At 48.9% G+C, this 16,016-nt stretch overlaps 1 protein-coding gene across 1 annotated transcript in view; it reads right to left on the reverse strand.

Annotated features, from left to right (window-relative positions):
* Window positions 1–936: 936 nt before the first annotated feature.
* LOC137313761 (glycogen synthase kinase-3 beta-like) overlaps window positions 937–16,016 on the reverse strand; it is a 130,907-nt gene continuing 115,827 nt past the window's right edge. The window contains exons 6-7 of the mRNA XM_067979549.1: window positions 1,788–1,885; window positions 937–1,086 (exon numbers count right to left, since the gene is read on the reverse strand). Coding sequence (XP_067835650.1) covers window positions 976–1,086; window positions 1,788–1,885 — 209 coding nt within the window. The 3' untranslated portion in view covers window positions 937–975. The remainder of the gene's footprint in view (window positions 1,087–1,787; window positions 1,886–16,016) is intronic.

The following is a 16,016-nucleotide window of genomic DNA, read 5'->3' on the forward strand; positions in this document are numbered from 1 at the left end:
TCTCTCTCTCTCTCTCCCTGTGGATTTAGTGGAGGTTGCCTCTCTCTCTCTCTCTCTCTCTGTGGATTTAGTGGAGGTTGCCTCTCTCTCTCTCTCTCTCTCTCTGTGGATTTAGTGGAGGTTGCCTCTCTCTCTCTCTCTCTCTCTGTGGATTTAGTGGAGGTTGCCTCTCTCTCTCTCTCTCTGTGTGGATTTAGTGGAGGTTGCCTCTCTCTCTCTCTCTCTCTCCCTGTGGATTTAGTGGAGGTTGCCTCTCTCTCTCTCTCTCTCTCCCTGTGGATTTAGTGGAGGTTGCCTCTCTCTCTCTCTCTCTCTCTGTGGATTTAGTGGAGGTTGCCTCTCTCTCTCTCTCTCTCTCTCTCCCTGTGGATTTAGTGGAGGTTGCCTCTCTCTCTCTCTCTCTCTCTGTGGATTTAGTGGAGGTTGCCCCTCTCTCTCTCTCTCTCTCTCTCTCTCCCTGTGGATTTAGTGGAGGTTGCCTCTCTCTCTCTCTCTCTCTCTGTGGATTTAGTGGAGGTTGCCTCTCTCTCTCTCTCTCTCTCTCTGTGGATTTAGTGGAGGTTGCCTCTCTCTCTCTCTCTCTCTCTCCCTGTGGATTTAGTGGAGGTTGCCTCTCCCTCTCTCTCTCTCTCTCTCTCTGTGGATTTAGTGGAGGTTGCCTCTCTCTCTCTCTCTCTCTCTCTCTCTCTCCCCCTGTGGATTTAGTGGAGGTTGCCTCTCTCTCTCTCTCTCTCTCTCTCTCCCTGTGGATTTAGTGGAGGTTGCCTCTCTCTCTCTCTCTCTCTCCCTGTGGATTTAGTGGAGGTTGCCTCTCTCTCTCTCTCTCTCTCTCTCCCTGTGGATTTAGTGGAGGTTGCCTCTCTCTCTCCCTCTCTCTCTCCCTGTGGATTTAGTGGAGGTTGCCTCTCTCTCTCTCTCTGTGGATTTAGTGGAGGTTGCCTCAGTTGTCTCTGTTCCCCTCATTCCTTACCCTCCTCAGCAGATACTCACTTTTGTCCATGGATGTGCTTTAATTTGGGGGAATTTGAACTCTGTGTAGTTGGGATTCATTTCCCGGATCTGTTCCCTTGTGGGCGTTCCCAGCACCTACAGGGGCAAGTAAAATCAAAATTAAACACTCGAACACACACCCTTCCACCCGGACCGGATCAGAACCGCGACAGACGAGGGGGCGAGAGAGAGGCAGGCGGATGGGGGGGGGCGAGCGAGCGAGAGAGACACACACATGGGGTGGGCGAGAGAGAGAGAGAGAGAGAGGGAGAGACACACGGGGAGAGAGAGACACAGACAGACACAGGGCGAGAGAGAGACACGGAGCAAGAGAGACAGACAGACAGACACGGGGTGAGAGAGAGAGAGACAGACACACGGGGAGAGAGACACAGACACACACACGGCAAGAGAGACAGACAGACAGACAGACAGACACAGGGCGAGAGAGAGAGAGAGACAGACAGACACAGGGCGAGAGAGAGACAGACAGACACAGCGTGAGTGAGAGTGAGAGTGAGAGTGAGAGTGAGAGGGCGAATTGGCTCCAGGTGTGTGGTGAAACTGGTCTCCGTGCTGCATATCGCTCTCCAGCACTGATATGATTGTGGCCCCCCCGAGCTGGGGACGGTTCGACCCCTGGTGCAGCCATTCACTGACCGCCTGCTGTGTTGCAGGAAGGAAGGAACAGTCCTCGGGACCAGCTGCTCTGACACTCCCCGCCAATCCACTCCCTCCTGACGTGCCCTGGGTCACCTCACCACGCTGCAGCCCCAAAACTATTCTTGTTGTCTCACCTTAATTATCTCTACCAGCTGATCCACTCCGCTGTCCCCCGGGAAGATGGGCTGTCCGAGGAGGAGCTCTGCAAGGACACAGCCAGCGGACCAAATGTCTGAAAGGAAGAAATGCACTTCACAACTCCTGAATATCATCTGTGTACCACTCACCTTCACCAAGAGGAGGCATGAGAGTGCTGGCTCACGACACCGTCCCATCATCACTCCCAGGGCAGGTACAGCACAGGTTCGATACAGAGTAAAGCTCCCTCTACACCGTCCCATCATCACTCCCAGGGCAGGTCCAGGGGGTTAGATACAGAGTAAAGCTCCCTCTACACTGTCCCATCAAACACTCCCAGGGCAGGTACAGGGGGTTAGATACAGAGTAAAGCTCCCTCTACACTGTCCCATCAAACACTCCCAGGGCAGGAACAGGGGGTTAGATACAGAGTAAAGCTCCCTCTACACTGTCCCATCAAACACTCCCAGGGCAGGTACAGGGGGTTAGATACAGAGTAAAGCTCCCTCTACACCGTCCCATCATCACTCCCAGGGCAGGTACAGGGGGTTAGATACAGAGTAAAGCTCCCTCTACACTGTCCCATCAAACACTCCCAGGGCAGGTACAGGGGGTTAGATACAGAGTAAAGCTCCCTCTACACCGTCCCATCACTCCCAGGGCAGGTACAGGGGGTTAGATACAGAGCAAAGCTCTCTCTACACTGTCCCATCACTCCCAGGGCAGGTACAGGGGGTTAGATACAGAGCAAAGCTCCCTCTGCACTGTCCCATCAAACACTCCCAGGGCAGGTACAGGGGGTTAGATACAGAGTAAAGCTCCCTCTACACTGTCCCGTCATCACTCCCAGGGCATGTACAGGGGGTTAGATACAGAGTAAAGCTCCCTCTGCACTGTCCCATCACTCCCAGGGCAGGTACAGGGGGTTAGATACAGAGTAAAGCTCCCTCTACACAGTCCCATCACTCCCAGGGCAGGTACAGACCTTGTTAGATACAGAGCATTGTACTGTATGGGTACGGTAGCATGGTGATTATGTTATCCAGAAGCCTGGACTAATAATCCGGAGTCATGAGTTCAAATCCTGCAGCTGGGGAATTGAAATTCAATTAAATAAATAATTTATAAAAAACTAGGGGATTGTTGTCAAAACCCATCTGGTTCACTAATGTCCTTTAGGGAAGGAAACCTGCCGTCCTTACCCGGTCTGGCCTAAATGTGACTCCAGACCCACAGCAATGTGGTTGATTCTTAATCGCCCTCTGAAATGGCCTAGCAAGCCACTCAGTTGTAAAATCTCACTACAGAAAGTTACAATAAGAATAAAACCGGACGGACCACCAGACACGACAAAGGCAAACCAAGCCCAGTCGACCGTGCAAAGTCCTCCTCAATAATATCTGGGGATTTGTGCCAAAATTGGGAGAGCTGTCCCACAGACTAAGTCAAGCCTGACATAGCCATACTCTCAGAATCAAACTTTTCAGCCAACGTCCCAGACTCTTCAATTACCATCCCTGGGTATGTCCTGTCCCACCGGCAGGACAGACCCACCAGAGTTGGCGGTACAGTGATACAGTCAGGAGGGAGTGGCTCTGGGAGTCCTCAACATTGACTCCGAACCCCATGAAATCTCATGGCTATCAGTCCTGCCACATCCAGTCATGAATGGTGGTGGACAATTAAACAACTAACGGGAGGAGGAGGCTCAGTAAACATCCCCATCCTCAATGATGGCGGAGTCCAGCACGTGAGTGCAAAAGATAAGGCTGAAGCATTTGCAACCATCTTCAGCCAGAGCTGCCAAGTGGATGATCCATCTCGACCGATATCCCCACCATCACAGAAGCCAGTCTTCAGCCAATTCGATTCACTCCACGTGATATCAAGAAACGGCTGAGTGCACTGGATAAAGCAAAGGCTATGGGTCCCGACAACATCCCAGCTGTAGTGCTGAAGACTTGTGCTCCAGAACTAGCTACGTCTCTAGCCAAACTGTTCCAGAAGAGCAACAACACTGGCATCTACCCGACAATGTGGAAAATTGCCCAGGTATGTCCTGTCCACAAAAAGCAGGACAAATCCAATCCGGCCAATTACCACCCCATCAGTCTACTCTCAATAATCAGCAAAGTGATGGAAGGTGTCATCGACAGTGCTATCAAGCGGCACTTACTTACCAATAACCTGCTCACCGATGCTCAGTTTGGGTTCCGCCAGGACCACTCGGCTCCAGACCTCATTACAGCCTTGGTCCAAACATGGACAAAAGAGCTGAATTCCTGAGGTGAGAGTGACTGCCCTTGACATCAAGGCAGCATTTGACTGAGTGTGGCACCAAGGAGCCCTAGTAAAATTGAAGTCAATGGGAATCAGGGGGAAAACTCTCCAGTGGCTGGAGTCATACCGAGCACAAAGGAAGATGGTAGTGGTTGTTGGAGGCCAATCATCTCAGCCCCAGGACATTGCTTCATGAGTTCCTCAGGGCAGTGTCCTAGGCCCAACCATCTTCAGCTGCTTCATCAATGACCTTCCCTCCATCATAATGTCAGAAATGGGGATGTTTGCTGATGACTGCACAGTGTTCAGTTCCATTCGCAACCCCTCTGATAATGAAGCAGTCCGTGCCTGCACGCAGCAAGATCTGGACAACATCCAGGCTTGGGCTGATAAGTGGCAAGTAACATTCGCGCCAGACAAGTGCCAGGCAATGACTATCTCCAACAAGAGAGAGTCTAACCACCTCCCCTTGACATTCAACGACATTACCATCGCCGAATCCCCCACCATCAACATCCTGGGGGTCACCATTGACCAGAAACTTAACTGGACCAGCCATATAAATACTGGCAGGTCAGAGGCTGGGTATTTTGTGGCGAGTGACTCACCTCCTGACTCCTCAAAACCTTTCCACCATCCACAAGGCACAAGTCAAGAGTGTGATGGAATACTCTCCACTTGCCTGGATGAGTGCAGTTCCAACATCACTCAAGAAGCTCGACACCATCCAGGACAAAGCAGCCCACTTGATTGGCACCCCATCCACCACCCTAAACATTCACTCCCTTCACTACCGGCGCACTGTGGCTGCAGTGTGTACCATCCACAGGATGCACTGCAGCAACTCGCCAAGGCTTCTTCGAAAGCACCTCCCAAACCCGCGACCTCTACCACCTAGAAGGACAAGGGCAGCAGGCACATGGGAACAATACCATCTGCACGTTCCCCTCCAAGTCACACACCATCCCAACTTGGAAATATATCGCCGTTCCTTCATCATCGCTGGGTCAAAATCCTGGAACTCCCTTCCTAACAGCACTGTGGGAGAACCTTCACTACACGGACTGCAGTGGTTCAAGAAGGCGGCTCACCACCACCTTCTCAAGGGCAATTAGGGATGGGCAGTAAATGCTGGCCTCGCCAGCGACGCCCACATCCCATGAACGAATAAAAAAAAAAATGCTCACTCAAAACTATCCCATCCAACACTCCCAGGGCAGGTACAGGGTTAGATACAGGGTAAAGCTCCCTCTACACTGTCCTATCAAACACTCCCAGGGCAGGTACACTTCCAGACAATGTGTTGTCTACAGCAACAATTCCACTATCTGCAGTGGGGATAATGGGTCTGTACTCACATTGTCAGGATGTGACCAGTGGTGTCCCCCAGGGATCTGTTCTGGGACCTCAGCTTTTCACTGTATTTATAAATGACTTGGATGAAGGAATAGAGAGCCCCATATCCGAGTTTACTGACGACACTGAGTTAGGAGGCACAGTAAATAGCGTTAATGGGAGCAGAAAGTTGCAAAGGGACATTGAGAGATTCAGTGAGTGGGTAAAACTGGGGCAGATGGAGTTCAATGTGGGGAAAGTGTGAGGTCATCCACTTTGGACCTAAGAAAGATAAATCAGAGTATTTTCTCAATGGTGAGAAGCTCGGAACTGTGGATGAGCAGAGAGATTCAGGGGGTCCAAGCACAGAAATCACTAAAAACTGGCGGAGAGGTACAAAAAATAATTTAAAAGGCTGATGGGATGTTGGCCTTTATCTCGAGGGCTGGAATACAAAGGGGTGAAGTTATGATCCAGCTGTACAGAGCTCAGGTTAGAGCCCATCTGGAGAACTGGGTTCAGTTCTGGGCACCGCACCTCAGGAAGGATATATTGGCCTTGGAGGGGGTGCAGTGCAGATTCACCAGAATGATAACGGGGCTAAAAGGGTTAAATTATGAGGACAGGTTGCACAGACTAGGCGTGTATTCCCTCGAGTGTAGAAGATTAAGGGGTGATCTAATGGAGGTGTTTAAGATGATTAAAGGATTTGATAGGGTAGATAGAGAGAAACTATTTCCTCTGGTGGGGGGAGTCCAGAACAAGGGGGCAGAACCTTAAAATTGGAGCCAGGCCGTTCAGGGGTGATGTCAGGAAGCACTTCTTCACACAAAGGGGAGTGGGAATCTGGAACTCTCTCCCCCAAAAAGCTGAGGGTCAATCGAAAATTTCAAAACTGAGACTGATCGATTTTTGTTGGGTGAGGGGATTAAGGGTTACGGAACCAAGGCGGGTAAATGGAGTTAAGATACAGATCAACCATGATCGAATTGAATGGTGGAACAGCCTCGAGGGGCTGAATGGCCTCCTCCTGTTCCTATGTTCCTAATAATTCAATTACCCACAGCAACAATTCAAAACTGGGATTGTTCTCCTTGGAACAGAGAAGGTTAAGAGGAGATTTGATAGAAGTGTTCAAAATAATGAATGATTTTGACAGAGTAAATAAGGAGAAATTGTTTCCAGTGGCAGGAGGGTCGGTGACCGGGGGATTCACAGATTTAAGGTGATCGGCAAAAGATCTAGAGGTGACATGAGGAAACATTTTTTTTTAACGCAGCGAGTTGTTATGATCTGGAATGCGCTGCCTGAAAGGGTAAGCATTCTCCAAGGCGGCCTTCGAGACACACGGCAACGCAAAATCGGCGAGCAGAAATTGATCGCCAAGTTCCGCACCCATGAGGACGGCCTCAACGGGAGCTTGGGTTCATGTCACGCTACACGTCACCCCACCAGCAAAAAAGGGAAAAAAAAGTTATGTTTTTAATATTCTCTCTCTCTCTGCCATTTGGGTTTCTTTCTTTCTGTCTGTCAAATTGACACAATGTATATCCAGTGTACTGGGGCGTGCTGTTCTCCGTGACTGGCCTGTTTGAATAACAATGACACCTTTTGATTGGTGTGATGCTGTCCCAGCCTAGTATAAGATATGCGATTTGAGAACCTTTTCACTCATTCACCTGACGAAGGGGATAATCTCCGAAAGCTTCTGATTTTAAAATAACTTTGTTGGACTATAACCTGGTGTTGTAAGATTCCTTACATTTGAAAGGGCGGAGGAAGCAGATTCAATAATAACTTTCAAAAGGGAATTGGATAAATACTTGAAGGTCAAAAAATGTACAGGGCGATGGGGAAAGAGCAGGGGAGTGGGACGAATTGGATAGCTCTTTCAAAGAGGCAGCACGATGGGCCAAATGGCCTACTATGATACTATGAACTACAGCAACAATCTCATTTAGAACAATGCCGTCAACTGCAGCAACAATCCCATATCTGCCGCAACAATCCCATATCTGCCGCAACAATCCCATATCTGCCGCAACAATCCCATATCTGCCGCAACAATCCCATATCTGCCGCAACAATCCCATATCTGCCGCAACAATCCCATATCTGCCGCAACAATCCCATATCTGCCGCAACAATCCCATATCTGCAGCAACAATCCCATATCTGCAGCAACAATTCCATATCTGCAGCAACAATCCCATATCTGCAGCAAGGTGATCAGCAAAAGAGCCAGAGGCAACATGAGGAAACAATTTTTTATGCAGCAATTTATGTGTAAATAGACAGGTAGTGTGGAGGAGTAAGGGGTAGTGTGTAAATAGACAGGTAGTGTGGAGGAGTAAGGGGTAGTGTGTAAATAGACAGGTACTGTGGAGGAGTAAGGGGTAGTGTGTAAATAGACAGGTACTGTGGAGAGGTGAGGGGTAGTGCGTAAATAGACAGGTACTGTGGAGAGGTGAGGGGTAGTGTGTAAATAGACAGGTACTGTGGAGGAGTAAGGGGTAGTGTGTAAATAGACAGGTACTGTGGAGAGGTAAGGGGTAGTGTGTAAATAGACAGGTACTGTGGAGGGGTAAGGGGTAGTGTGTAAATAGACAGGTACTGTGGAGGGGTAAGGGGTAGTGTGTAAAGAGACAGGTAATGTGGAGGGGTAAGGGGTAGTGTGTAAATAGACACGTACTGTGGAGAGGTGAGGGGTAGTGTGTAAATAGACAGGTACTGTGGAGAGGTGAGGGGTAGTGTGTAAATAGATAGGTACTGTGGAGAGGTAAGGGGTAGTGTGTAAATAGACAGGTACTGTGGAGGGGTAAGGGGTCGTGTGTAAATAGACAGGTACTGTGGAGGGGTAAGGGGTAGTGTGTAAATAGACAGGTACTGTGGAGGGGTAAGGGGTAGTGTGTAAATAGACAGGTACTGTGGAGAGGTAAGGGGTAGTGTGTAAATAGACAGGTACTGTGGAGGGGTAAGGGGTAGTGTGTAAATAGACAGGTACTGTGGAGAGGTAAGGGGTAGTGTGTAAATAGACAGGTAGTGTGGAGGGGTAAGGGGTAGTGTGTAAATAGACAGGTACTGTGGAGGGGTAAGGGGTAGTGTGTAAATAGACAGGTACTGTGGAGTGGTAAGGGGTAGTGTGTAAATAGACAGGTACTGTGGAGGGGTAAGGGGTAGTGTGTAAAGAGACAGGGGTAAGGGAAAATGTGTAAACGGACATGGGTAAGGGACAGCGTGTAAATGTACAGGGGTAAGGGATAGTGTTTAAATTGACGGGTACAGGACAATGTATAAACAGACATGGTAAGTGCCAATGTGTAATTGAGCAAGAACAATGGACAGCGTGTAAATGGGAAAGGTTAGGGACAGTGTGTAAATGCACAAGGCTAAGGGTCGGCAAGTAAATGGGCAAAGTAAGGGAGTGTGAGTAAATGGGCTTGGTAAGGGAGTGTGTGTAAATGAGCAAGAGTGGGGGACAGTGTATGACAGTGTACATGGTAAGGGGCAGTGTGTAAATGGACAGGTCGTGTGGCAGAGTACGGGCCAGTGTGCACATGTACAGGTACTGTAGAGGGGTAAGGGACCGTGTGTAAGTGGGCTTGGGTAAGGGGCAAGTGTTATTGCCCAGTTGAAAGAGATAGGATATAAATGAGCAAAGGTAAGGGACGGTGTGTAAATGTGCATGGGTGATCGATAGTGTATAAATGGACATGAGTCAGGGGCAGTATGCAATTGAGCTAGAGTAAGGGACAGTGTGTAAATGGGAAAGGTAAGGAACAGTGTATAAATGGGAATAGCTAAGGGATAGTGCATAACTGAGCAAGAGTAAGTGACAGTGTGCGAAAGGTACAGGGTAAGGGACGGTGTGTAAACGGACATGTGTAAGGGACGGTGTGTAAACAGACATGTGTAAGGGACAATGTGTAAACGGACATGTGTAAGGGACAATGTGTAAACAGACATGTGTAAGGGACAATGTGTAAACGGACATGTGTAAGGGACGGTGTGTAAACAGACATGTGTAAGGGAAAATGTGTAAACGGACATGTGTAAGGGACAATGTGTAAACAGACATGTGTAAGGGACAATGTGTAAACAGACATGTGTAAGGGACAATGTGTAAACGGACATGTGTAAGGGACGGTGTGTAAACGGACATGTGTAAGGGACGATGTGTAAACGGACATGTGTAAGGGACAATGTGTAAACGGACATGTGTAAGGGACGGTGTGTAAACAGACATGTGTAAGGGACAATGTGTAAACGGACATGTGTAAGGGACAACGTGTAAACGGACATGTGTAAGGGACAACGTGTAAACGGACATGTGTAAGGGACAACGTGTAAACAGACATGTGTAAGGGACAACGTGTAAACGGACATGTGTAAGGGACAACGTGTAAACGGACATGTGTAAGGGACAACGTGTAAACGGACATGTGTAAGGGACAATGTGTAAACAAACATGTGTAAGGGACAATGTGTAAACGGACATGTGTAAGGGACAACGTGTAAACGGACATGTGTAAGGGACAACGTGTAAACGGACATGTGTAAGGGACAACGTGTAAACAGACATGTGTAAGGGACAATGTGTAAACAGACATGTGTAAGGGACAATGTGTAAACGGACATGTGTAAGGGACAATGTGTAAACGGACATGTGTAAGGGACAATGTGTAAACGGACATGTGTAAGGGACAATGTGTAAACGGACATGTGTAAGGGACAACGTGTAAACGGACATGTGTAAGGGACAACGTGTAAACGGACATGTGTAAGGGACAACGTGTAAACAGACATGTGTAAGGGACAACGTGTAAACGGACATGTGTAAGGGACAACGTGTAAACGGACATGTGTAAGGGACAACGTGTAAACGGACATGTGTAAGGGACAATGTGTAAACAAACATGTGTAAGGGACAATGTGTAAACGGACATGTGTAAGGGACAACGTGTAAACGGACATGTGTAAGGGACAACGTGTAAACGGACATGTGTAAGGGACAACGTGTAAACGGACATGTGTAAGGGACAATGTGTAAACAGACATGTGTAAGGGACAATGTGTAAACGGACATGTGTAAGGGACAATGTGTAAACAGACATGTGTAAGGGACAATGTGTAAACGGACATGTGTAAGGGACAATGTGTAAACGGACATGTGTAAGGGACGGTGTGTAAACGGACATGTGTAAGGGACAATGTGTAAACGGACATATGTAAGGGACAATGTGTAAACGGACATGTGTAAGGGACAATGTGTAAACGGACATGTGTAAGGGATAATGTGTAAATGGACATATGTAAGGGATAATGTGTAAACGGACATGTGTAAGGGACAATGTGTAAACGGACATGTGTAAGGGACAATGTGTAAACAGACATGTGTAAGGGACGGTGTGTAAACAGACATGTGTAAGGGACAATGTGTAAACGGACATGTGTAAGGGACAATGTGTAAACGGACATGTGTAAGGGACAATGTGTAAACGGACATGTGTAAGGGACAATGTGTAAACGGACATGTGTAAGGGACAATGTGTAAGGGACAATGTGTAAGGGACAATGTGTAAACTGACATGTGTAAGGGACGGTGTGTAAGGGACAATGTGTAAACGGACATGTGTAAGGGACAATGTGTAAGGGACAATGTGTAAACTGACATGTGTAAGGGACGGTGTGTAAACGGACATGTGTAAGGGACGGTGTGTAAACGGACATGTGTAAGGGACAATGTGTAAACGGACATGTGTAAGGGACGGTGTGTAAACGGACATGTGTAAGGGACAATGTGTAAACTGACATGTGTAAGGGACGGTGTGTAAACGGACATGTGTAAGGGACGGTGTGTAAACGGACATGTGTAAGGGACCATGTGTAAGGGACAATGTGTAAACGGACATGTGTAAGGGACGGTGTGTAAACGGACATGTGTAAGGGACAATGTGTAAACGGACATGTGTAAGGGACAATGTGTAAACGAACATGTGTAAGGGACAATGTGTAAACGGACATGTGTAAGGGACAATGTGTAAACAGACATGTGTAAGGGACGGTGTGTAAACTGACATGTGTAAGGGACAATGTGTAAACAGACATATGTAAGGGACAATGTGTAAACAGACATATGTAAGGGACAATGTGTAAACGGACATGTGTAAGGGACAATGTGTAAACGGACATGTGTAAGGGACAATGTGTAAACAGACATGTGTAAGGGACGGTGTGTAAACAGACATGTGTAAGGGACAATGTGTAAACGGACATGTGTAAGGGACAATGTGTAAACAGACATGTGTAAGGGACAATGTGTAAACTGACATGTGTAAGGGACGGTGTGTAAACGGACATGTGTAAGGGACGGTGTGTAAACGGACATGTGTAAGGGACAATGTGTAAACGGACATGTGTAAGGGACGGTGTGTAAACGGACATGTGTAAGGGACAATGTGTAAACGGACATGTGTAAGGGACAATGTGTAAACGGACATGTGTAAGGGACAATGTGTAAACGGACATGTGTAAGGGACAATGTGTAAACGGACATGTGTAAGGGACAATGTGTAAATTGACATGTGTAAGGGACAATGTGTAAACAGACGTGTAAGGGACAATGTGTAAACGGACATGTGTAAGGGACGGTGTGTAAACGGACATATGTAAGAGACGGTGTGTAAACGGACATATGTAAGGGACAATGTGTAAACAGACATGTGTAAGGGACGTTGTGTAAACGGACATATGTAAGGGACAATGTGTAAACAGACGTGTAAGGGACAATGTGTAAACCGACATATGTAAGGGACAATGTGCAAATGGCCAGTTAATGTGGAGGGGCAAGGGGCAGAGTGTAAATGGAAAGGTGCTGTGGAGAGGTAAGGGGCATTGTGCAAATTACCAGTTAATGTGGAGGGGTAGGGGACAGTGCGTAAATCGACATGTGCAGTGGAGGCTAAGGGGTAGTGCGTAAAAAGACAGGTGACTGCACATGGGTAAGGGACAGTGTGTAAATGAACAAGGGTAAGGGACAGCGTGTAAACGGACACAAGTGAGGGAGTGTGTAAATGCACGTGTAAGGGACAGTGTGTAACTGAGCAAAAGTAAGGGACAGTGTGTGAAAGGTACATGGTAAGGGACTGTGTGTAAATGGAAATGTGTAAGGGACAGTGTGTAAATGGACACGTGTAGGGGACAGTGTGTAAATGGAAATATGTAAGGGACAGTGTGTAAACAGACACAGGTAAGGGCCAGTGTGTAAATGCCCAGTTAATGCGGAGCTGTAAAGGACAGTGTATAAATGGCCAATTAATATGGAAGAGTAAGGGCTAGTGTGTAAATGCCCAATTAATGTGGAGGGGCAAGGGGCAGTGTGTAAATAGACAGGTGCTGTAGAGGGGTAAGGGACTGTGTCTAAATAGAAAGGCAATGAGGAGAGGTAAGGGACAGTGTGTAAATGGGCAGGTGATGAGGAGGGGTAAGGGACAGTGTGTAAATGGGCAGGTGATGAGGAGGGGTAAGGTAAGGGACAGTGTGTAAATGGGCAGGTGATGAGGGGGGTAAGGGGCAATGTGTAAATGGGCAGGTGATGAGGAGGGGTAAGGGATAGTGTGTAAATGGGCAGGTACTGTGGAGGGGTAAGGTAAGGGACAGTGTGTAAATGGGCAGGTGATGAGGAGGGGTAAGGGACAGTGTGTAAATGGGCAGGTACTGTGGAGGGGTAAGGTAAGGGACAGTGTGTAAATGGGCAGGTACTGTGGAGGGGTAAGGGACAGTGTGTAAATGGGGAGGTAATGTGGAGGGATAAGGGACAGTGTGTAAATGGGCAGGTGATGAGGAGGGGTAAGGGGCAGTGTGCAAATGGGCAGGTGATGAGGAGGGGTGAGGGACAGTGTGTAAATGGGCAGGTACTGTGGAGGGGTAAGGGGCAATGTGTAAATGGGCAGGTGATGAGGAGGTGTAAGGGACAGTGTCTAAATAGAAAGGCAACGAGGAGAGGTAAGGGACAGTGTGTAAATGGGCAGGTACTGTGGAGGGGTAAGGGACAGTGTGTAAATGGGCAGGTAATGTGGAGGGGTAAGGGAAAGTGTGTAAATGGGCAGGTGATGAGGAGGGGTAAGGGGCAGTGTGTAAATGGGCAGGTGATGAGGAGGGGTAAGGGGCAATGTGTAAATGGGCAGGTGATGAGGAGGGGTAAGGGACAGTGTGTGAATGGGCAGGTACTGTGGAGGGGTAAGGGACAGTGTGTAAATGTGCAGGTGATGAGGAGGGGTAGGGGACAGTGTCTAAATGGGCAGGTACTGTGGAGGGGTAAGGGACAGTGTGTAAATGGGCAGGTGATGAGGAGGGGTGAGGGACAGTGTGTAAATGGGCAGGTGATGAGGAGGGGTAAGGGACAGTGTGTAAATGGGCAGGTGATGAGGAGGGGTAAGGGACAGTGTGTAAATGGGCAGGTGATGAGGAGGGGTAAGGGACAGTGTGTAAATGGGCAGGTAATGTGGAGGGGTAAGGGACAGTGTGTAAATGGGCAGGTGATGAGGGGTAAGGGACAGTGTGTAAATGGGCAGGTGATGACGAGGGGTAAGGGACAGTGTGTAAATGGGCAGGTGATGAGGAGGGGTAAGGGACAGTGTGTAAATGGGCAGGTGATGAGGAGGGGTAAGGGACAGTGTGTAAATGGGCAGGTGATGAGGAAGGGTAAGGGACAGTGTGTAAATGGGCAGGTACTGTGGAGGGGTAAGGTAAGGGACAGTGTGTAAATGGGCAGGTGATGAGGAGGGGTAAGGGACAGTGTGTAAATGGGCAGATGATGAGGAGGGGTAAGGGACAGTGTGTAAATGGGCAGGTGATGAGGAGGGGTGAGGGACAGTGTGTAAATGGGCAGGTGATGAGGAGGGGTAAGGTAAGGGACAGTGTGTAAATGGGCAGGTACTGTGGAGGGGTAAGGTGAGGGACAGTGTGTAAATGGGCAGGTACTGTGGAGGGGTAAGGGACAGTGTGTAAATGGGCAGGTAACGTGGAGGGGTAAGGGAAAGTGTGTAAATGGGCAGGTGATGAGGAGGGGTAAGGGGCAGTGTGCAAATGGGCAGGTGATGAGGAGGGGTAAGGGACAGTGTGTAAATGGGCAGGTGATGAGGAAAGGTATGGGACAGTGTGTAAATGGGCAGGTACTGTGGAGGGGTAAGGTGAGGGACAGTGTGTAAATGGGCAGGTACTGTGGAGGGGTAAGGGACAGTGTGTAAATGGGCAGGTAACGTGGAGGGGTAAGGGAAAGTGTGTAAATGGGCAGGTGATGAGGAGGGGTAAGGGGCAGTGTGCAAATGGGCAGGTGATGAGGAGGGGTAAGGGACAGTGTGTAAATGGGCAGGTGATAAGGAGGGGTAAGGGACAGTGTGTAAATGGGCAGGTACTGTGGAGGGGTAAGGGGCAATGTGTAAATGGGCAGGTGATGAGGAGGTGTAAGGGACAGTGTCTAAATAGAAAGGCAACGAGGAGAGGTAAGGGACAGTGTGTAAATGGGCAGGTACTGTGGAGGGGTAAGGTGAGGGACAGTGTGTAAATGGGCAGGTACTGTGGAGGGGTAAGGGACAGTGTGTAAATGGGCAGGTAATGTGGAGGGGTAAGGGAAAGTGTGTAAATGGGCAGGTGATGAGGAGGGGTAAGGGGCAGTGTGTAAATGGGCAGGTGATGAGGAGGGGTAAGGGGCAATGTGTAAATGGGCAGGTGATGAGGAGGGGTAAGGGACAGTGTGTGAATGGGCAGGTACTGTGGAGGGGTAAGGGACAGTGTGTAAATGTGCAGGTGATGAGGAGGGGTAGGGGACAGTGTCTAAATGGGCAGGTACTGTGGAGGGGTAAGGGACAGTGTGTAAATGGGCAGGTGATGAGGAGGGGTGAGGGACAGTGTGTAAATGGGCAGGTGATGAGGAGGGGTAAGGGACAGTGTGTAAATGGGCAGGTGATGAGGAGGGGTAAGGGACAGTGTGTAAATGGGCAGGTGATGAGGAGGGGTAAGGGACAGTGTGTAAATGGGCAGGTGATGAGGAGGGGTAAGGGACAGTGTGTAAATGGGCAGGTGATGAGGAGGGGTAAGGGACAGTGTGTAAATGGGCAGGTGATGAGGAAGGGTAAGGGACAGTGTGTAAATGGGCAGGTACTGTGGAGGGGTAAGGTAAGGGACAGTATGTAAATGGGCAGGTGATGAGGAGGGGTAAGGGACAGTGTGTAAATGGGCAGGTGATGAGGAGGGGTGAGGGACAGTGTGTAAATGGGCAGGTGATGAGGAGGGGTAAGGGACAGTGTGTAAATGGGCAGGTGATGAGGAGGGGTAAGGGACAGTGTGTAAATGGGCAGGTAATGTGGAGGGGTAAGGGACAGTGTGTAAATGGGCAGGTGATGATGAGGGGTAAGGGACAGTGTGTAAATGGGCAGGTGATGACGAGGGGTAAGGGACAGTGTGTAAATGGGCAGGTGATGAGGAGGGGTAAGGGACAGTGTGTAAATGGGCAGGTGATGAGGAGGGGTAAGGGACAGTGTGTAAATGGGCAGGTGATGAGGAAGGGTAAGGGACAGTGTGTAAATGGGCAGGTACTGTGGAGGGGTAAG

Source organism: Heptranchias perlo, unplaced genomic scaffold (assembly GCF_035084215.1).
Source record: "Heptranchias perlo isolate sHepPer1 unplaced genomic scaffold, sHepPer1.hap1 HAP1_SCAFFOLD_470, whole genome shotgun sequence".
Taxonomy (NCBI): domain Eukaryota; kingdom Metazoa; phylum Chordata; class Chondrichthyes; order Hexanchiformes; family Hexanchidae; genus Heptranchias; species Heptranchias perlo.